The 22,186-nt window shown below is 27.7% G+C and overlaps 1 protein-coding gene across 5 annotated transcripts in view; it reads left to right on the top strand.

The window, feature by feature from the left end:
* Awh (LIM/homeobox protein arrowhead) overlaps window positions 1-22,186 on the top strand; it is a 455,485-nt gene that overhangs the window by 243,559 nt on the left and 189,740 nt on the right. Inside the window, exon 1 of one of the 5 annotated variants that reach the window (XM_075372514.1) lies at window positions 15,639-15,685. The exons of the other annotated variants lie outside the window; for them this stretch is intronic. Within the exon in view, the coding sequence (XP_075228629.1) occupies window positions 15,647-15,685 (39 nt within the window). The 5' untranslated portion in view covers window positions 15,639-15,646. Of the gene's footprint in view, window positions 1-15,638; window positions 15,686-22,186 lie in introns of those variants that run through there. 5 annotated transcript variants of the gene reach the window in all.

The raw sequence follows: 22,186 nt of genomic DNA, 5'->3' as shown, positions 1-22,186 counted from the left end.
TTAGGTTCGTTTTTTAATAACTTTTGAATACAAATGTTCACTAATATACAAACATTTATGCCATTCATGAAAAATTCTATTATTTGAAGTAATATTATTATAATGAGATTTTCCTCGGTATTCATTTTTAATATGTAATAAAATGGAATGTTTGTTTGTAGAAAACGTTTAACCGTACGAAATTATTATACTTAAACCAGTACCTATTTGCATGTTATACGTCATACGTATGCATTCAAACATGTAAATATTTTTAATAATTACAATGTGGAATTATTCTTTGATATTTTAGCTTTTATAGAAAGCACTTTTCGTTTTCTATTTTTACCAATCTTCTTTCCGTCTTTAAATATTTACGTAGGAGTAATTATTAATCGTTGATTTAAATTAATGGAATTCACTTTTAATTAATAAGATTCTAGAGCAATCCGTAAATATTAAAATTAATTGGATTATAGAATTCACGCCTACGATTCTGTTCTTAACTCATTATAATTAACTTTATAATTTATCATACTAAGATTTATTCTTTTTTTAATCATTTTTCGTAAATTATTAATTTTTTCATAGTGTTTTTTTTTTTTTAATTTTTATTATAGTCAAGAATGGATCAAATTTATTAATCTAAATTTTATTTTTATTTTTAATCTTATTAACCCTTAAAGGTCAAATTTGAATCATCAAAGGATTAAAACTTGAGTTATTTTATTACAGATAAATAAAGTATATACATATACTAAACAACCTCATTAAACAAAAAATATATTTTAAAATACAGCAAATGTCTAAACATACTTATTCGAAAACATTGTTATAAAAACTGCGCCACGCTTTTATTTAACTAAATATTTTCATTACTTTTAATTTAAAAATTTAATAATTATTACATTTATTTTTTGTTTATTGGTTATTTATTAGATATTTATATAATTTACTTTTTACTTTTCGATGTATTTTTATATTTGTTAATATATTATATTTTTTTGTTTAAAATTCTCAATTTGAATCAATTCTTATTTTTTACTTTTTAGAGGGTTTTTCTAATTTGTTTCCTTTTTTATTAATATTAATATTAGTTAAATAAAAGCTTTTTTAAAAAAAAACATTTTTTATATGTGATCAAATATATTTTTATCATTATATTTTTAAAATTAAATTAGTAAATAAGAAATAAAAAATTGTATTCTATAAAAAAGCTTGGTTGAAACTGTCAATTTTTAAAGAAGAATTTTGGAAGAAAAACTAATTGATAATTCGCGAAGTTCTTTGCGGATATAAATTTCACAAAAAACAAGTTGAGAACACAGTTCTAGGACTTTCCCATCACGCGGCTAAAGCCGCGTTTTGGGAAAGTCCTACAGCTGTGGGTTATTTCTGATGCACGGCTTACACACATATACATCCCAACCCCGTAGGGGAAAGACACCCTTGTGACGTTACCGGTCGCCTCACCACCCCCTCCGTTCCAATCGCTGAGGGGCTTTACCGGAGGTCGTCTTTAGACCCTCTAACTGATTACATCTCACAGTCATCAGTCAGGCCGGTCGGGATGCCACCGACGTAAATGTCTCGGCAGACATTTGCATCAGTAAAATACATATGAAATTTCGCCTTCACGTTGGCTTCAAATGGACATCTTCACATCCAACCTAAGATTTGAGATTCCCTCAAATTAACTGATTGAAACCGCGAAAGCGCGAACCCCACGTCTAGTAAAGATTTGACAATACCGTTCATTACTGTGAATATTTCAGAAAACGAACGAGTTTAAAGTTAAATCAGTTACACATATATACACTCACAACTTAATGTAAAATATGTATTATTATACTTAAATAAAATTTTTTTTTTCGTTTATTTAATTCAATGATTCTAACTAAAGCGCACGCGCATACCGTATTTAATTCGTGCGACTGTGGTGGTACTAGCGGCAACGGTCGGCACTATCTAAACTAATGTAATTTCACGATTACATAGAACAGATTTCGCTTGAACGGGCGATTGAGTCCGAGATCCAGCCAGACCGAGTTACTTTTTTACACTTTAAATATTATTCCTTTATGTATTTAATTCTACCGCTCACCTCTGTCGTTACAACATAGCAGACGACTACAATAGCATTTTTTGGGGTGGGGGTGCAATTTTGTAAAACTTGTTTTTGAGATATTGTTATTTTTTAATTGTTAACAAAAATGTACCTTAGAAAAATATGACCTTAATTAAGACGAAATCTCGAGGTACTGAGGGTGACTTTATCTATAGCTTTACCCCCTTGACCTTTTAAGTTGAAAATTTAATGGTATCAGTTTCTCATATATAAAAGTAATCTGACTAAGTTTGGTCAAAATCGGTCCGGTAGTTCTGGAGATATAAAACGATTTTTACATACCAACGTACTTACGAACATTAACATCCAGAAAATTTCCATCTAATTATTTGGGTTTCTGAGGTGTAAAAACGTCAAGATCTGTTGAAAAACGCACATACCAAAATTAGACCGATTACAGTACATTCTTTTCTAGAGATGTAGCGCTATCTAGGCGGGAAAATAGAAAATAAAGTAGTAATTAAAAAAATAAAGATATGTCATATAAAAACGTCGAACGATTTGGTTAAAACTATCTATTTTTACAGAAGAATTTTGGAAGAAGTACTAATAGATAATTTGCGAAGTTCTATGTGGCTATAAATTCCACAATAAAAAAGAAAAACCGTTAAATACTATGTATTGAAATATTTAATTCTATTTATAGATAAATAAATTATTAGAAATTTTACGGATCGTTTACACAGCTGTAATCTGAATTAAATGTGAATAATCCAAGGTATTTCCAAGAAACTTTAAAAACATCTGCCGTCAGAAATGAAACAGTGAAGTAAAAGACAATTAAAAGAAGCAAAGTATGTTGGCAATTTTGAATAATTATTTAAAAACAAAAAGAAAAATGATGAGAAGGATGCTGCTAGAAAATTAAACAAAACAAATTAAAACATTATCTTTAATTTTCTGAAAATTCTTTTCGGTGTTTTGAAATATTATAACAAATGTAATTGAGTTCTATTTAAGTTAGAAGCATTTTTTTATAATTATTATGACTTTTCGTCTAGGTTATCTTTTTTCATAAAAATAAATATAATTATACAGTTAACTTTTTAAAAAAACTTAACCTGCGGTATCTTTTTAGCTTTTGTAAGGATTTATTTAAAAATTATATTTAACCGAATAAATTAACAAAATCAATGGAGCAGAGTACTAGAACAATATTTTTACTTTTTTATTTTGACAATAATTTGAAGAGAATTGTTTGAAAATTGTAGAAGGAATGGCTTGTTCTACTCTAAGATAAGTTGTTATTAGAAATTTATTTCTAATCTAGTTTATGATTTATTTAAACCTTGTATTAACCTTAGTGGAAAATAATAGGTGAATTCTGTAATTCGTTTTTCAATTTGACTCCTTCCTTAAAAAATAAAATAATTTTAGATAAAAATCTGTGAAATTGTTATTAGTTATTTTAAAATATGAATAATAGTAAGGAAACCTACGAATGAGAATAATCTTTTTAAGTTTTACAAAACAGTAATATTAAAAAAAAAAACCTAAGATTTACTGACTTTTCGAGCGGTTTTTTATGATAGCGCAAAGCTAATATAAATATAGATCAAACTCCTATCCTATCAAAAAACTTTGCGTTAAATTTTGTTTTTATCCCAAATAATGTCATTTGGTTTTGATAAATCTTCTACTAATACGATGAATAATATTTAACTTAGATTTGAGATCACGCTGAGAAAAATCGAAAAAATGAAGCTAGTTAAAAGATTAATATTAAATTTAAAAAAAAAACAAATACTACCAAATCAAACAAAAAAAAAACATTGCTCTTTAATATAGGATAATTACTAACATAGGATAATTTTTTTTTATAATAACGACACAGCAAGCAAGATAATTGAACAATAATTAAAAAAGATCTGTTTGAACTAACATTAAGTAGTCACAGACCCAGCGGCTAGTGACAACCATAACAACGAAATGAGGTTGAAGAGCAATTCGTACATAAAGTCAGAAAGGCAATAATAAATATATAAATATATATAATAAATAAAACAATATATAAATAAATAAATTGAAACGATAAGGCAAACCAAGAATGTTGTTCCTTAGCAATCTTGAAAAATCACTGATCATGTTATCCAATAAATTGACCGCCAAATAATTCGTTGCCGATCCAAACGATTTTGATACCGTAGGCTGACCAGAGAAATTTCCTGCCGAACGGTTCTCAACTTAAGATCATTATATATAAGGCTATTGCCATACCTGGCAATACCAGGGAATGTTTAACATTTTTCGCAATATTTTTATCTGGTAGCGTTCAAGTATGTCAATACTGGAGTTGGACGCTGTACCCCACAATTCAAGCCCGTTAGTCCAAATAGGCCTCAAAACTGATTTATAAATCAATAATATACTTTTCACCGAAAGCCTAGATCTATGTTCTATCAGCTACTACATGTTTTTAAGCTTGAGATCCAATTCTTTCCGCTTAGATTTGACATTTTTCGCTCAAGTAAGTCGTCGATCAAGATGAAAACCCAAACATTTACAGTGTTGAGATCTCGGAATCGGAACATTGAAGGTAGAAACAGGAGGACAGTGTTCCTTACAAAGGGTGAACGTGACGTGCTTTGATTTTGTTTCGTTTATTTTTATTTTCCAACATGTAAGCCACAATTCAAGAAGAGTTATATAATCTTGAATAAAACGAGACGTAGTAGTCGGATCTTCGCGGACAGCAAGTATCGTCAGCAAATTTCGTAACTATGGTATCTGCCGCCAGCCGTAAACAGAACATATAATAAGATGGGCCCGAAAACGCTTTTTTAAGGTACCCCTGATTGTATAAGGAACAAATCCGTCAAAACCTCTCCATGTTTAACCTGAAAGGTTAATTATAAGGTAAATATATAGATTAATTATATAAGGTAGTTAATTTTGTATATAGTATTTGTATAGTATAATTTTTGTTCGAATTTTTTTAATTTATTTAAACATATATATATATATAGAGCTTATGATACTCCCGATAACGTGATGATTCCAACGAGGCGTCATAGATCTAAATCAGTTAAGCCGTTGAACTGCAATGAGCTCACATTACACTTTTTTTTAGGCAGTCATGTAAAAAACTCGAATCTTGTTAAAAACCATAATTCCTATTGATATAGTGATTTACGTGGATTTTGACTCGATTAATGAAAAGAATATAAAAACGGAAAAGAAGTAACACAAATAATTATGAGGAAAACTTGACTTCTCTACCCTAATACTAAAGAGATAAAAACTTCTCTCTCTCTCCCCATCTATATATATATTTTATATGTGTAAAACCATTTGTGATTAATTTTTTGCGCAAATGTTTTCAAAGCGGTAGAACGCATTTTAAAATATTAATGCGTAATATTTTCGTAATCATTCATAATTTTACGATCAAATGAAACAATTAGATGTTTTTTCATAAATAGAATTATGGGCAGTTTTTCAAAAAAATAATAAACTTTTAAAGAAGGAATTTTCCGGAGGAAAGAAGGAATGTAAGTTCAGTTTTGTTTTACGTAAGCGTTAAAAATTGGATGTAGGTTAAGTTTACATATTACTGGTATAAAAATGGTGAACATTTTTGGATTGAGGAAATTTCAACTTATTTAAGGTTGGAAATTCCAGCCATTTCTGGAACCAAAAAACGTTGTTGATGTGGTACAAAAATTAAGTACATTTAGTTTAATAAAATATCATTTATCAGTAATTTAATAAAAAAAAAATTAGGTTAAGCCTAATTTAATTTCCAATTTAAACTAACTGCTTAAAAACTGACTAACAAACCTGGTATTGATTTTAAAGCTTTGAATATCATTTCCTGTAAGTTTGTTTTTTCATCTTCTTGGGTACGAAAAGAATCATAACTTAAGTTCTTTAACAGATAGCGATTTTTTTTTTTTGAGTAGGGTTTTCTCTGCTTTTCCAAGCATGGATAGACTGAAATTGCAGCAAGGAGAATTTAAAAAAATATATAAAAGTAAATCATAACGGTAAAATATTGCTGTTTGAAATAAAAATTATTATAATATATCCTATTCATGAGAAGTGTTTTAAAATGCATAGAAAAATATAACATATTTTTTATCTTCAATTTAAAAAAAAAATATATAAAAATGGCAGTAAAACTAAATTAGTTATGTGGTTTTCCGTAAATTTCTAATTTTTCATATCCACATGAATATTCAGGGTGGGGGAATTATTTTTCAGTAAATATTTAATAAAACTGTAGGTAAAGCAATAGTAAAATTAATTAGAAAGACCTGTGAACTTAAAGCTTAAGTTAGACTTAACACATAAAGCTTAAAAAATGATTTTTTGTAGGGCTTCTCTCCTTAATAAATATATGTAATTTTTTCTTTTAATTTACGCGATTCATACTTATGTATGGGTGCAGATAATTTGACAGCGCATTTTTGTATGTTAAAAAAAATTCTGACTTTTTGAGGCCATGAGATGAAATTATAATTTAGACGGGAATACTTGTATATGTAAAAAAAAAAAACATTTATTTATAATGACAAGATTACCGTTTTTTTTAAAGCAAAACAGTACGATTTGATTTTTATCGACTTTAAGTTAGTTTAACTACCGATTAATGTGTATGAAATTTTTCATTGAGTCTAAAATACTCTTTTAAGTCCCAAAATATAAACCCACCGGGTCGGTCTACTGGTGAACTCGTCATCGCAAATCAGCTGATTTCGAAGTCGAGAGTTCTTAGGTTCAAATCCTAGTAAAGGAAGTTGTTACTTTTATACGGATTTAAATACTAGATCGTGGATACCGATGTTCTTTCGTGGTTAGGTTTCAATTAACCGCATATCTCAGGAACGGTCGATTTGAGAATGTGCAAGACTTCATTTATATTCTTATATCATCCTCTGAAGTAATACCTTACGTTATGGTTCCGGAGAATAAAGAGGAAAAGAAAGTTCCAAAATATAAACCATAAGAATCAGTTTTTTTTTTATGCCAGTAAAATGATGTTTGTATTATTTATTTACTTTTTTTTTGTATCCGTGGCAAAATTTCAGTATGTTTGGTGTCAATCGGTAAATAAAATACCTTATGTGAATAAAAAAATCTTTTTTATTCACATAAACCTTTTCACCGAATTAATAATATAAATAGAATTGTTTTGTGAACAATTGTTATATATTTATAGATATGCATTATTCGTAATTTTGTCTAATTCGTAGTTTTTAAATAATCGTGAACAACGGATATGTAAAATAATTAAGTTATTTAAAAAGTTATTTTTTTTTTTTATTTTACTCTTTCTATTATAAACAAAAATCATCTCATAAATACATGTTCATTTACAAAAATAAAAAATTGTATTTTGTTTTCTAACTGACATTTTCTACTCCATAGTCGGTTAAGTATTTCTTTAAGATCTTATTATTCCATATACACACACCCCACCTATTTTTTTTTTTTTTTTTTTTAGAGGGAATCAGTTCCCTCTTCCTGAGTGTCTCTCCCTTTATATAAACTACTAGTAAAGGATACGTAGACCGCCATTACGTTTTCGGTATGAGAACTGTTATATTGTTTACTTTAACAATAGATTAAAAGTATCGTATATTATATAATAACACTATAGATATTGAGGATGGAATATATTGTATCATTTTAATGGTGGTATTACAACTATATGTACAAAGAATATTACCTGTAATATTTCATTTGTTTATGTTTTATTGAATATTATTATGTAATTTATTTGCATATCTGTATAATTTAATATTCTGTAATACTTTTATTTATGCGTTTCTTATTTTGTAATTTATTATTTTCAATGTTTGTTTTGTTAGCCCTCTCCAATAAAAAATATAATATGTAAATATTAGGGCTATACTTTCGTTTCGTTCTTTTAAAAGCTAACTTTCTATGCATTTATCATTTTATTTATTATTTGGCATTTTAATATAGATATAAATTGTTTTGTAGTTTAATTTTTTTTTCTGTTCTTTGATATTGTTTTATAATTAGCTGATCTGAAATATTAAATTAGTTTTATTATGTATAATATTTTGGATTATTTACCTTTAAATTAGATAAATTATGAAATAACAATAAATTTTTAATTAGAAAATTTACGAAGCTAAAAAAGTAAATCTGATGTGGACATCACTTCCTATTACGCCTATTAAATTTTATACACACATTTTTTTTAAAATGGAAAGTACATAAAATTCTATTTCATTAATAATTTCTGATATTTTTTCATATAAATCTTTTTTATTTAATTGTTATTATTTATTTTAGATTTTTTTACAATCAGAGGTTAATAATTATTAATAAATCAATATATTTAAATTAAAAAAATAAAGTAAAACCAAAAAAGGAAATGAAGTCGGATATTCGAACCGATGTGCCTTTCCCTTGTAAGATCCAAATATTTTATTAATTAAAATGTTATTTGGGTATAATTGGAAACCCACCGGGTTGGTCTAGTGGTGAATGCATCTTCTCAAATCAGCTGATTTGGAAGTGGAGAGTTCCAGAGTTCGAGTCCTAGTGAAGGCAGTTACTTTTATACGGATTTGAATACTAGATCATGGATACCGGTGTTCTTTGGCGGTTGGGTTTCAATTAACTACACATCTCAGGAACGGTCGAACTGAGACTGTACAAGACAACACTTCATTTTACTCATACATATACATCCTCATTCATCCTCTGAAATAATACCTGAACAGTAATTCCCGGAGGCTAAACAGGAAAAAGATAGGTTATAACTGGTACCGATGAAAATAAGTACCACTTATGAAATATCGTTAAAAAGCTCTCAATGAGTCCTTATTACTGCAGTTAAGACAAAGTCCAAAATCCAATTTTTTTTGGATTTTGGGCTATTTTTTTATACTTTTGGTCCAATTTATTGCAATCAAAAGGGGAGGTGCACAACTAGATGTTACCATAGTCATAAATCCAGAATTTCAAGATCCTACAGCTAATCGTTTTTGCGTTATGCGAGATACATACATACTACGTACAGATGTCACACCGAAACTAAACAAAATAAATTCAGGGATGATCAGAATGGATATTTCCGTTGAAATCTTTTCGCGATCACAATATTTCCTTTACTTCGTATAAGGAAGTAAAAAACAAATAAAAATTTTGAATTACAGCCAAATTATTGTAACTTATTAATTACAACCGTCATTTCTTATTGTGTTTTCTGCACCCTAAAGGGTTAATTATTTAATTAATTTTTATTTAGAGCGCCGATCTAGTTGTAATATAAGTGAGAAAATACAACATTTTAGTAATTTGTTATTTTTATTAAATTTTTTTCTATTCCAATTTTTTCTGAAAGGTTAAAACTTGTAATATTATTTAAAAATGAGGAGACTACATTCCAGAATTTTTATCAAACTCTTCAGGACGTTTTTTGTATAAAAAAAACAACAAATTTTAGATTTTGTGTACGAACGCGTGTGCGTGTGTGTTTTAACACGAATAGAGTTTTAATAAAACTAGTAGCGTCCTGATAAAAATCTAATATTAACCAAAATACAAGTAATTATTGACACTTTTATTATGACATTATTATAATAATAATATCCAGGAGGTCAAAATTTAGTTTTCATCCGACAGAAAACTACTAACTTTGTCTACCTACTGTTTCTACATTACGTATCCACACCATTACTGGCCTACCTGAGGCCATATGTAACATAGAAAAGGTATGAAGACGTCTCAACGGGGGGTTTGAACGTGGTCTGCTTACCGAAACAGCTTTGAGAAAGACAAAAAATAAACGAATACCATCCATAACGTCGGCCTTTCTAAATGTTATTCTGTATGGAGAGCAATGACACATTGTATAATTAGTTCTTGTTTAAATCACTTTTATCTATTATGTCTGTTATTTTATTTATTATTAGTAGTTTTTTTTAAGTTGTTTTATTTTTGCTTTTTATGTATGAATTTTAAATAAAATTTATAATTTTATTAAAAAATGTAAACATTCTTTTTCAAACAATCGGTTGACGTTCATCTCTGTCTATATAATTCTATAGAGCAGTGCTGATCGAATTATTATATGAAATAATAGGTGTGTATCACTTTTTTTATTTTAGAAACATTATTCCAGATATAAAAATTATTAAAAAAGTATTCTTAATTTTTTTTTCTTGACTGTCATTGAACTTTTGTTTTATTTTTTGGAATTTAAATCTAATTCTTGGTGCTTTCTAACAGCTTAAACTTAAATAATTTTTGTATTTTACCGCAAGGTTTTTAGTTCCCAAATTAAAAACAAAAAATTAATCTTCATTTAAAAATTTCTCCGTCACCTTAAAGAATCTAAAATTTGAAGATCTTTGTATTTCTTTATATGTATTTTTTTTTTATCACAGAGTTCGTTAGAATTTCGTCGGTAAGAGGCGACGAAGTCAACGAACTTCGTTTACAATTCTAAACATGACCTAACCTAACAGTGAATTGAAAATGGGTAAAAAGCGTGAATACATTGTATTTCAATTCAATTAAATTAGCAATAAAGAATACTTTCAACAAAAAAAAACCTCGAATTTTGTTAGACAACGTTGTTTTTTCCATTTGATAAAACGCGGGACTCGAATATGTCGTTTTATTCATTTTTTTAAATAACTTTTACGAATCGCACAGCTAGATAGTAGTACTTAAAGGTACTAGGTAGCGTAAAAAAACTTAATAATGTAATTAAAATAATAAAATTTAAAAGAAAATTTACTACAGCTTGTTTTAATAGTAAGTGCTGTTATGTAAGTAAAATTACTGAAGATTAGACAATTTTTTTAATTCCCATCATTTATTTAAAAAAAATAAAAGTATTAGTTTACAAGAGATTATATTAGTTTTACTAAAAAGGAAATAAATAAAACAGAAATAAATTCTATTCGTAAAATAGAATTTAACGATAAAACTTGATGGTTACTGTTACAAAGTAATAAGTGCAATATTACATCACGGATTTTCGATTCGTAAAGGTCATTATACTTGTTTTATTAAAAAAGGAAAAATATGTTATGAAGTGAATGATATGAATATCGACAAAAAAATTTGGCCGTGAAATTCAATTCATTTATATGTAATACATATCACATTTACAGAAATAATACAATTCTTATGATTATTCGTTGTTTAATAAATGAAATCGGGCCGTTTAGAGTTTTGTAACAATTTTTTTCTTTTTTTTGCTTATTATATGAAACTCTTAAACATTGTTTATTATCTATTATTGTTTATTACATATATTTAACATGGATTTTTTTTAAAGAAAATTCTAAATTAATAACAGATTTTGATAATAGAAATGTAGTGTCTTATTTTTTTTTATATCAGTATAGTTTTGTTAAAAACAGTTTTATTTATATTGTTTTGAGCGGAAGAAATGATATCTGCGAAACTCTTACCGTATGGTTTACAATTTCATTATAATTTTTTTGGATAATATTAATACATTATAAAATTTAATCTCTGAACACTTTACATATTTTGTGTATAATTTTTGGAAATTTTCTGCGATATTTCTTAATTACTCACAGAATTCTTTTTCGGTTTACTCGCTTAAGTTGAGCTGAAAAAAAAAAACAAAAAATTAAAGTCCATTTACATTTATTGTAATTTAGACTAGAAGTTTCTTGTTTTATTTTTTTGAATCGTGGAATTAATTTTGTGTATAAGTAAACTGGCGTATAAAACGTGAAATATCTTTTATTTAGAATTCAAAAAGTAAAAAAATAACGGTAAAACAATATATGTACGTTTATTGCTCTACATAATTTCCAAAATATTTATTTTTATTTAAGTATTTATTTAAATATTATATTTACTACAAGTAAAATAGGTTTTAAGCCAAGGTAACATAATAGAGGTTAGCAATATTCAATCGGATTACGTTCTCTTCTTAACAGAAAAAAAAGTAGGCTTAGAAATTTGTTTGTTTTATTATTAAGTATTGGTGACGTCATATATAATTATTTTTTTAAATAAAATATTTTTTATAAATATAATAAATTGTTAATAAAATAATTAAAATTTGTATCATATTTTTAAATTATTTACATATAATTTCGTATTTGATATATATACAATATCGGTGACAGGTAGAGAAAATTTTAACAATATTTTTTATCGAAAATTCAATTAAATTTTATCATTTCGTATGGTGCTGTCATCGTCCGGATTTAAATTATTGTTACACTGTTAACCTTCCTAAGAAAAATGTCTTAGTACATTTTCCTGCAACAAAAGAAAAAACAAAAATTTTTTGTACATTTTAATGAGTTAAGTAGGTAGTGGAAAGATAACAAATTATCTTGTCTGAATTGAAAATTATATAAATTATCGCATTTTATTTTGTTTTTTAATAAAATAATTTTTTTTAAATAATTGTTCAAAGACACCTGCCCCGAAACATTAATTTTTTTTTTTTCTTTAAATTTTGACTTTTTGAAGGAAGTGCCAAATAAAAAACAATTACCAATAACATTAGTAACCATTAATTTGGTACATTTTGAAATTTAAACAATTGATAACGTTTTTTCTTCTTTTTTTTCTGTTTACCGTGGTTTTTTAAACGTTTTTATTATTTAAAAAAACTTGTTATGGTGTATTTTTTATGTCTATTTTTATTCCAAAAATGAATAGAAGTATCTTAAAATCATATTCATACGGAAAGAGGTATTTAAAATAACGAAATGGCAACAAACGTGCGTTTTATTAAAAATAGGAAAATGAAAATAAATTAATAAATATTTAACATAACTCTTTTACTAACAGGCTCAGATCTTGATATGAGCAAACTGGTCATTTACCCAAAGCGACAGATTTTTGGGGCCGGAAAAAATAGTTGAAGCGAAAAAAATACCTTTATAAAGACAAAAATAAAACGTGAACAGTTTGTACATTTTCAACCCGCTGCAGGTAGTTAGGTGACCCTTTAATGTATTAAATGGAAGCATGTGGGGGCGGCATGCGTTCTGAGAGCTTCAATAGAATTCCCGAAACGGGTAATAAATGTATTGGAGGCCTTAAACATATGTTTGTCGGCAAACATTGACGCTTTCAAGTGCAATTCTGTATTTTATTTTGCATGTACTTAGTTCGTTTTGAGAAAAAACAATTTGTTTTTATGACAGACTGGCGGAAATGTAGTTTGAAGTAAGGATATTTAGAAAGTTACAACAAATCTGTCATTGTTTGTTTTTTAATGATTTACAAAGATGAGTGATGTTACAAAGAACTTTGTATGAGATTTTGTAAAAAAAATGTTTTAATACTCAATTCAATTAAAAAATTTTTTTTTATTATTATTAATTGTACTTTTTTGAAATGAAAATCTAAAAGTTGTGTTGTATTTTTTGATATTATTTTTTTATATAAGTTTTTTTAAATAATAATTTTATTTTTTAAAAATACCTATAAAAATTTTCTATCAAAAGTTATGTTTTAAAATAATAATATGTGAAGGACGGCGAAAATAAGTTTTGCCCAGGGCGGCGAAAAAGCTGGATCGGGGTCAGTTTACTAACTATCTTTAATTTTTGTATGAAAACAATTTCAACATCTTAAGAATGATATCATGCGATTTATTATAACGCTACAAAAAAACTGAGGCAATTATTTATACAGAAAAGGGATTTTCTTCAGTTTGTTTAAGGAATGTAATTTACCGTTTATAAACATTTTCACTTAAATTATTTTAAAAATTACTATGGATCACTAGAGGGACTTTTTCCACCAAATGAAAAGAAATAATCGAAATCTATCCCTTTAGTAATACTGATTTTCGTCTCAAAATAAAATTTGCATCGGTTACAATATTAAAGAAACCATAAGTAAATATGATCACATAAGATTTCATGCAGAGAGGCTTCCATCGAAACTCCTAAAACGTTACAAATTAATATTCCTATATAGAATATTCGGTACTTACGTATTAAAGCCATCGCAGCTACAGCTTTATTTAAAAACAAAGTAGTCAATCGATTTCGGTGGAAAATGAACAGTCTCTTTATTAATTTTAATAAACGGTTATTTATATTTATTTATTTTATAAATATAATTTAACCAAACTTAGCCTACGCTCGCTAACCTTAACTAATTAACACCGTAATGTTTTGAGTATTTATTTAATAAATTCAGTAATTATTTATTATTTAAATAATCAGAACACTCCTGTTAATTAGTCAAGGTTAGCGAGCGAAGCGATCGTAGCTTAAGTTTGGTTAAATTATATTTATAAAATAAATAAATATAAATAACCATTTATTGAAATTAATAAAGAGACTGTTTTGAATCTATATTAAACTCTATATCGGCCCATTTTAGCTACGATAGCGTTAATACGTAAATACCGAATATTCAATGTAAGTACACTCGTAAAGTTAAATCAGAGAACAGAATCTGTTGCTCAACACAAAACCAAAAACAATCATATAATCAAGCAATAATTAACAAGAGAATCGATGAGACACTGAAGAAAAAACTTAATTTAATAACGAATAAAAAAATAACTAAAATTGACCGAATTGATATAATGAATTGATGGGTAACACTCAGTTGATACAGCTTCAACTCAAATCACACGCTTATCGAGATCCAACGGGTGGAGTCGTTTTAGCCTTCTAATCTCTTTATTATTGTCTAGAAGGTTAATAGATAAATAATTTTCGTGGTTGTTTAGCCGCAGTTTATTATATTTTGTACCGAATCGCTGTATTTCTTTGTAAACATACGGTAACTCAGATATTCGTGGATCTCACTGATTCTTACGAACCGAAGAACCTCTGTTATGTTTCTCAGTAATTTGGTTTCGAGTCGTTGATTATCTCGACGGTGCTGCTGCTTGTATTAGCCCAAAGCTGGATCCCATTGGTCGAAATCCGTCTCAGAATAGTCGTATACAACAACTGCTTGTTAGATAGTGAAAGTTCTGATCTCCTGCTCACCAACCAGTACATTTCCTTAAACTGTAGGTTAATTCTGTTGGTTTTACATTTCCTTTACATAGACCTTCCTTGTCAGACGACGATCAATATGAAGACCAAGGTTCCGTACACTTTAAGCATCCGGTATAAAAATATATGAAAACACCATCGAGGTGGACCCGTGGGCAGTCTCGTTACGAATGTCACACGACTCGCTTGATTACCTTAATATATGTTACCTTAAATAGCCATCTAGATGGCTATTCGTTGATTTTGTCCAATTCAGAATTCAGTTTACTTGAAGCTAGAGTTGGAACAACATACACAGCTAGGATAGCCGTGTCATCGGCAAATGAAGCGACAGTGACATAGTCCGTTGTCGGAAAGTCTTCTGTCAAGATGGAATATAAGACAGGCCCTAAAACCGAATGTTAGGTAACTCCCGACTTAGAATCAAAGAAAACAACCAACGCCTTATTATACTTTGGTAATAAAAAAGCGCTTGAATTCTGATAAAAACAAAAAAATACGGTTCGAATTATTATTTTTTTCTTTTTTTTTAAATCAATCAAAAATGAGAAATCATATTTTTTGTTTACAGGTACATCGTAATATGATCGGTGTCGGATCACATGATGTATATACTTTATTGGTAATTACGAACAGTTATTATCGTTTAAAATCGGACTAATTTTTGGAAAATATTTATTTATTAAACTTACTTTAAGGTATCCTTAAGTTTATCCTCGTTTATTACAAAAATAATAATAATAACAATAAATAAATAAAAAATTAAAAAACTGTGTTAAGAAACCTACTTAACTTCTATAAATAAAAACGATAGCGTGATTTGAGAAATTATCGATTAAATTTTTTTTAATTTTATTCTATCATAAATAAGGAATTTATTTAAATCCTGTGGCTGAATTTGAATAAATATCGGTTTAAAAAGGTTTATAATGTTTCATAATAAATATTGTTATTTATTTCTTTAAATAAATATTTTGAGTAATTTTTTTTTTTTATTGACCACAATATTGAATTTATTCGTAATCAGCTTTCATACTTTTTACTTTCTTGTACAAAGTAAAGGAAAAATATTGTGATCGCGAAAAATTTCGGTTTTTAGATTTCAACGGAATTATCCATTTTGACCATCCTTGATTCCATTTTGACTATTTCGGTGTGACATTTGTATGTGTAACACAGAAACGGTCAGCCATAGGCTGTTGAAATTTTGGATTTAGGACTGTTGTAACATCTAATTTTGTATCTCCCCTTTTGATTGCAGTTGATTGAACCAAAAGTGTCCAAAATTTAAAAAAATGGACTAGATATTTCTTAACTGCAGTAATAAGTCCCCAGTGAGAGCTTTTCAACGATTCATAATCAGTGGTACTTATTTTCATTGGTTCCAGAGTTATAGAAAAATTAAATTTTAATTAATGAAATATTTGGATCTTTAAGGGGAAGGCACATTAGTTCGAATCAGTCATCATCTTATTTTTTTAAACTTTTTTTTAATTTAAATATGTTGATTTATTAATTATTATTAACCTCTGATTGTAAAAAAAAAGTTTACGATAAATAATAATTCAATAATAACAATAAAAAAATATGAAAAAATATCAGAAATTATTAATGAAATAAAATTTTATGTATTTTTCATTTAAAAAAAAAATGTGTATAATGTAATTTAACATGCATGTTAATTTTTTTTTTTCTTTTTATTAGACACAACCTGTTTTTCGTGATAATATTACGATTTTTTTTTTTTTTTATTTATTCATAGAAGCAAAGTAAATGAATGACATTACAAAAGTAATCATCAGTGAATTGAAAGACTGTTTTTCAAGTGATTAACTCATCACCAACCAGTGAGTTATGGAGTAGTAGCACTATCGATCATCTGCTGATGTTGTTTTTCAATTTACGGAACCCAGTTTTAAATCCAAACCCAGATATGTGTCTAAGTGTTTAGTTATTACGTTTAAATGTTCGGGAAGCTTTCGATCTAAATTTAGATAAAAACAGCTGTGCCGATGTAATTTTTAGGAGAGTAGTGTATATTAGAGCAGTATAGTATTAATTTCAAATTATTATTTTGCATTTAAATTTAAAAAGACTATTCTTAAGAATATGTTGAATTTTAGACCTTAAAAAATAAATTGAACTTAGATTTATTTCTAAACATTATACAGAGTTTAACTCGAATAAATCTATGTTTAGCTAATGGTTTTACTAAAACTGTTTTGTAATGTGGAGAACAGTAAAAGCTTACAAAACGTTTACCGATCGTTGTTTAGTGAAGCGTATAGGCCTAATTAACTTATGTTAATAAAACGTTGCTTGAATTAATATTTATCTTAAGAATTTTTGACAGTAATAAGGAAGCAGGTTTTTAGATTTATATAGAATATTTTTTTAAGCTTTTTATATAAACGGTATGATAAAATATTTAAACATATTCCTACAGATGTATTCATATGTTCATATATAAAAAAAAGACAAAGGCGCAGATTTTGTATATAGTTATTTATCAAACGGAATAAGACAAATTATCATGTCACACTTTCTTAGATGCCACACGCATTCCATCGGTCAATGCACAAGTAAAGTTACTCTGTTCAAACGAGTGTTTATACAATTTATTTAAGTTAACGTTTTAGAAATAAATATATTTATTTACTTATTCGTTTGTCTTATAAACGAATGTAATCAAAATATTGATTAAAAAGGAATATTAACTGCATCTTAAAAATTTATTTTTAATTCAAAATCATTTTTTAACTACTAAAAATAAAACGAATTAATTTTTTTTTTAATTTAAAAAAGATAAATTAATAAATTCATGAAAGATAAAGTAAAACAAAAACTATATTATAAAAGGATATATTTTGAGAAAGATTAGTCGAATTAAAATAATTATTTAAGGTTATAGAATTTTAAAGAATCTATATCTATTTATAAAAGAAAAAATTAGTGGTTTTAATCTGTATGAAACAGATTATCGAAACATCAACAATTTTTTTTTTACTTCCACGTATTAAATTATTGTTATTAAGGATATATTTTGAGAAAGATTAGTCGAATTAAAATAATTATTTAAGGTTATAGAATTTTAAAGAATCTATATCTATTTATAAAAGAAAAAATTAGTGGTTTTAATCTGTATGAAACAGATTATCGAAACATCAACAATTTTTTTTTTACTTCCACGTATTAAATTATTGTTATTCTTTGATGAGCAACAACTAGATAAAGTAATTACCACCTAAAAACAAGGACTTTGGAATTTCCAAAAGAAGATATAAAAAAAGAAAAAGAAAAATTTTATAACTACTAATCAAGATTAAAGAAAAAGAAGAGTGAGTCGAACGGTTACAATAAATAAACAGTGTGTGAAAAATAATTCAAATTAATCAAAATCGTATTTGATAAAATTTGTATAATAAGCTAATCAACATCAACAATTATAGTTATTAGCGAGCGACTAAAATAACACTACATGATTATAAATAATAAAAATAAACAATAAAGAAACAGGAATAATAAAGAATAAACATAGATAAGTAAAAACAACAAATACAAACTAAAATACATAAATCAGACAAAAACCACTAAATTGTATTCGTCATTCCATTGTAGGAGAGGAACCGCAGCAGACGTTTTATTTCTTCTTTTCGGTTTACTAAAAATTTCATACCTGAACCGAGGTCTAAGTTTTCACGCACGGTTCCAAAGATTGGACAATCAAAGAGCAGATGGTGCACGAACCATTTGACCTTGAACGGCCTCACAGATATTCTGAGGAGAGCCAAATAGATGAGAATGGATAAGCCTTATGTGTTTAATCCAACCCTTAGTCGAGTTAAAATGACTCGGTCTCTTCTGTTGCTCGGGGAAAGAGGTTTTACGAGCACATTCTCCCGGATGTTATGTAATGCCGTGGGAGGACTCAGCAGTCCGAACCTATTCTACTGAGTTCGCAATTTACACGGAGAGATCTCATGAAGTCTCTCTCGCATGTCGATTGTTCTTGGATGCTGTTTATTGCAGTTCTATTGGTAACCTCATTGGCCCGTTCGTTCCTGCGGATACCACAATGGCCAGGGATCCATACCAGTACTACAGTCTTATTTATCCTTGAAAAGATAATATGAATAATCTGGACGATGGATTCAGAACGTTTGCATCTCAAGTACACTCCTAGAGTCGGTAATTACTAGGAAGCTGTCATCGCTACGAGTTTCGATAACTTTCAAGGCGGAGTAAATTGCATAGACTTCGCAAAAGAACACAGAGGAATAGGCATTAAGCTTATATAATATCTCGGTGTCAGGGAATACAATAGAACAGCCGCATTCGTCGGCCGAGGCAGAGCCGTCTGTGTAGATGAAAGTGTACCCATTGTACTTCTTATCCATGTTGTTAAATTGGTCTCCACCAGACTGGAAACCTGGGTCCCGTTTACGAATAAGCGTGTTGTTGAAAGTTCATAAATTTTTACGTTTATTTTTAACACTGGACGATTTTCACTAAACACGCGCACATGCACAAGCACACATGTACCATGTACACACACACACACACACACACATATTTAATAAATTTATTTTACTCCTGTAAACTACTAAAAATACAGTTCTGGGACGTATTTTTTCTCTAATTTGTCAGGTTTGATTTTATATAAAACCAATATATTTGCGCCTCAATTTGGATCCCAACAATAATAGTCTGAATTAAATTTACCGAAGGCGTAGAAATGAGGGCGAAATCTTCACCAATTCACTAACGAAACGTCTCCAAACCTGTGTTTATAGAACTTTCTTCTTTATCTTCAATGATAAAACACATCCTGGAAGTTTGTTACATTCTTTGTTAATCATTCTGTATTTTTACGGGTGAAATTCAAAAGTTAATAATAAAATATAAAAATAATTAGTCTCAAAATAATGATATCTGAGACCCATCCTTCCTCGGCTATCACTTTTTGTCTTGTCTAATTCCAATTTATCTAATGAATGAAATTTTAATTTAAACCTTTTTCACTACCGTTCAAATAATAATTACCAAAAAAACTATTTAAATAGAAAAAAAAAATTGCAATATTTCCTGTAGCCTATCACTTTAGACTGCAAGCTTAATTCAAGCTTTATATTACAGCACATGAAACTATTACATTTTACATTAATTTATGCAAATTATGCTTGTCATATAAGGTTTACAAACAACCAGTTTAAAAAAAAAACAAAACGGTAAGTTAAGTTGATCTAGTCTAACCCTTTTTCTACATTCCAAACCCACAGTAATTTGTATGCTAGAGCATAAATGTATTTGTCATTACTAAACTTTATGAAAAGATTATGAAATACCCACGTTAATAATATACTGACAGACGAACAAGGTTTTGTTATATTATTTGAAATTTTAAACTATTTGTTTGAATTAATATTTTCTTATTCAGTTTTACTTTACTTGTCTCATTTCAACTTCCTCTACGTTATGGTTGCATGAATAATTTAATTCAACGGTTCAATAATATTCATTTGTTACTATCACTCCTCACTCGGTATGAAATAAATTTATAAAATTTTATTAAAAAGTAATTTAATAATTAATATATATTGCAGAACTGCAATGTATTTGTTGAAATATTGAATAAAAATGTTAATTTTTACATTACATTTATTATATTTTAACTTTAAAAGTCTTAAGATTATAAAGATTTTTTATTCAATCTGACTAATTTTATTGTTCATCTATCTTTCTGTAAGATAAATAAAACATTATACATGTTTTTAATAATATTTTAAAATAAATAACCTATAAAAATTGTTTGAATTTTTTCATAATGAAATAACCTTTAATCATTAGTAAAAGATGAATAACGCATTAAAAGTACGTTTGAAAATATTTCTTTTCTTTAACAGGTTATCTAAATGATTAAAAAAAATTTAATAAAATAATATTAAAAACAAAATCATACTTCGAATTACTGAAAAAAATTAACTTTTTGAATTATTATGTAAATTTCGACGTTTAAAAATTAACGCCAGATTTTAAAATTATATGAATTACTAATCTTTTTCTTTTTTTCTTGTTTGTTATGAAAGAGCGGGCATCAAAAGCTGTGTTCATTAGCGCGGTGGAAATTTCTGGCATATGAAAAGATGCCATATCTGACCGGGATTCGAATCCAGAACCTTCACGCGAATTTGCTGAGACGCTACCTACACATACACAGAAGTCGGCAATAACTAATCTTATTAATAAAAACTTATTGGCTTTTAATATGATTCCGATTTTAAATCGTTAATTTATTTTTCTTTGCTGTAGAACAAAGAACTACAATCTGTTTCTCCCAACGAAAGGATAAGTTAAATAATATGATAAAAATATTACATGAGAGAGAGAGAGAGGGCCATTCAGTGATAAAACCTTCCCCTCTCCTAGAAAACAAACAGTAAGTGATTTTAATAACAGTAAACGTCTATGTACTATAAATGCATTTATAGTAAAAAGTAAGATTCAATAAACACTGGATTCTATAACTTGTCCGATCTACGGACGAGATGTGGCCAACACATTCAGTTCGTACGCGATTTTGTTTTTACCAAATATAAGATAAACACAGCTAGATAAATGAACGAATTAAAACAGCGTTAAAAGTAATAGCGTTAAAACAACAAAAGTAAGCGTAGAACAATAGTGTGAAGAAATAATAGAAAAATAGTAAAAAGAAAAATAGTAGAAAGAAAAATTACCGAAAAAACCCATGAAAATAGAATATCTTTAACGACCATCACTAAGGTCCAGCACATGAGCCCTTTTCAATCGTTTAATGTCATCACCGTTGCCTAGCAGATTCAAAGCAAAAGAATGTATATATATATTTGTTTATTTAGTCTAATTATGTATTTAGAAGTGAAACGGATAATCTCATCGCGAAAATACGGAATCCCCAGGTATTCCTGTATTTGAGAATTTCAGATAAACCAAGGCGGTTGAGTCATTTTCCTCAATATCTTGTTCTGTGACCTTCGGATTACTTTATTGTTGTCACTAGTCGTCAGCTGAATTAGCTAACCAACAGCTGAATCCCACACGTCCATATTTAAAAGAAATTGTTAAAAATTTTAAAAAGGTTTTT

The sequence above is a fragment of the Lycorma delicatula genome, chromosome 8 (assembly GCF_047948215.1).
Source record: "Lycorma delicatula isolate Av1 chromosome 8, ASM4794821v1, whole genome shotgun sequence".
Taxonomy (NCBI): Eukaryota; Metazoa; Arthropoda; class Insecta; order Hemiptera; family Fulgoridae; genus Lycorma; species Lycorma delicatula.
This window is presented reverse-complemented; position numbering and strand designations above follow the sequence as displayed.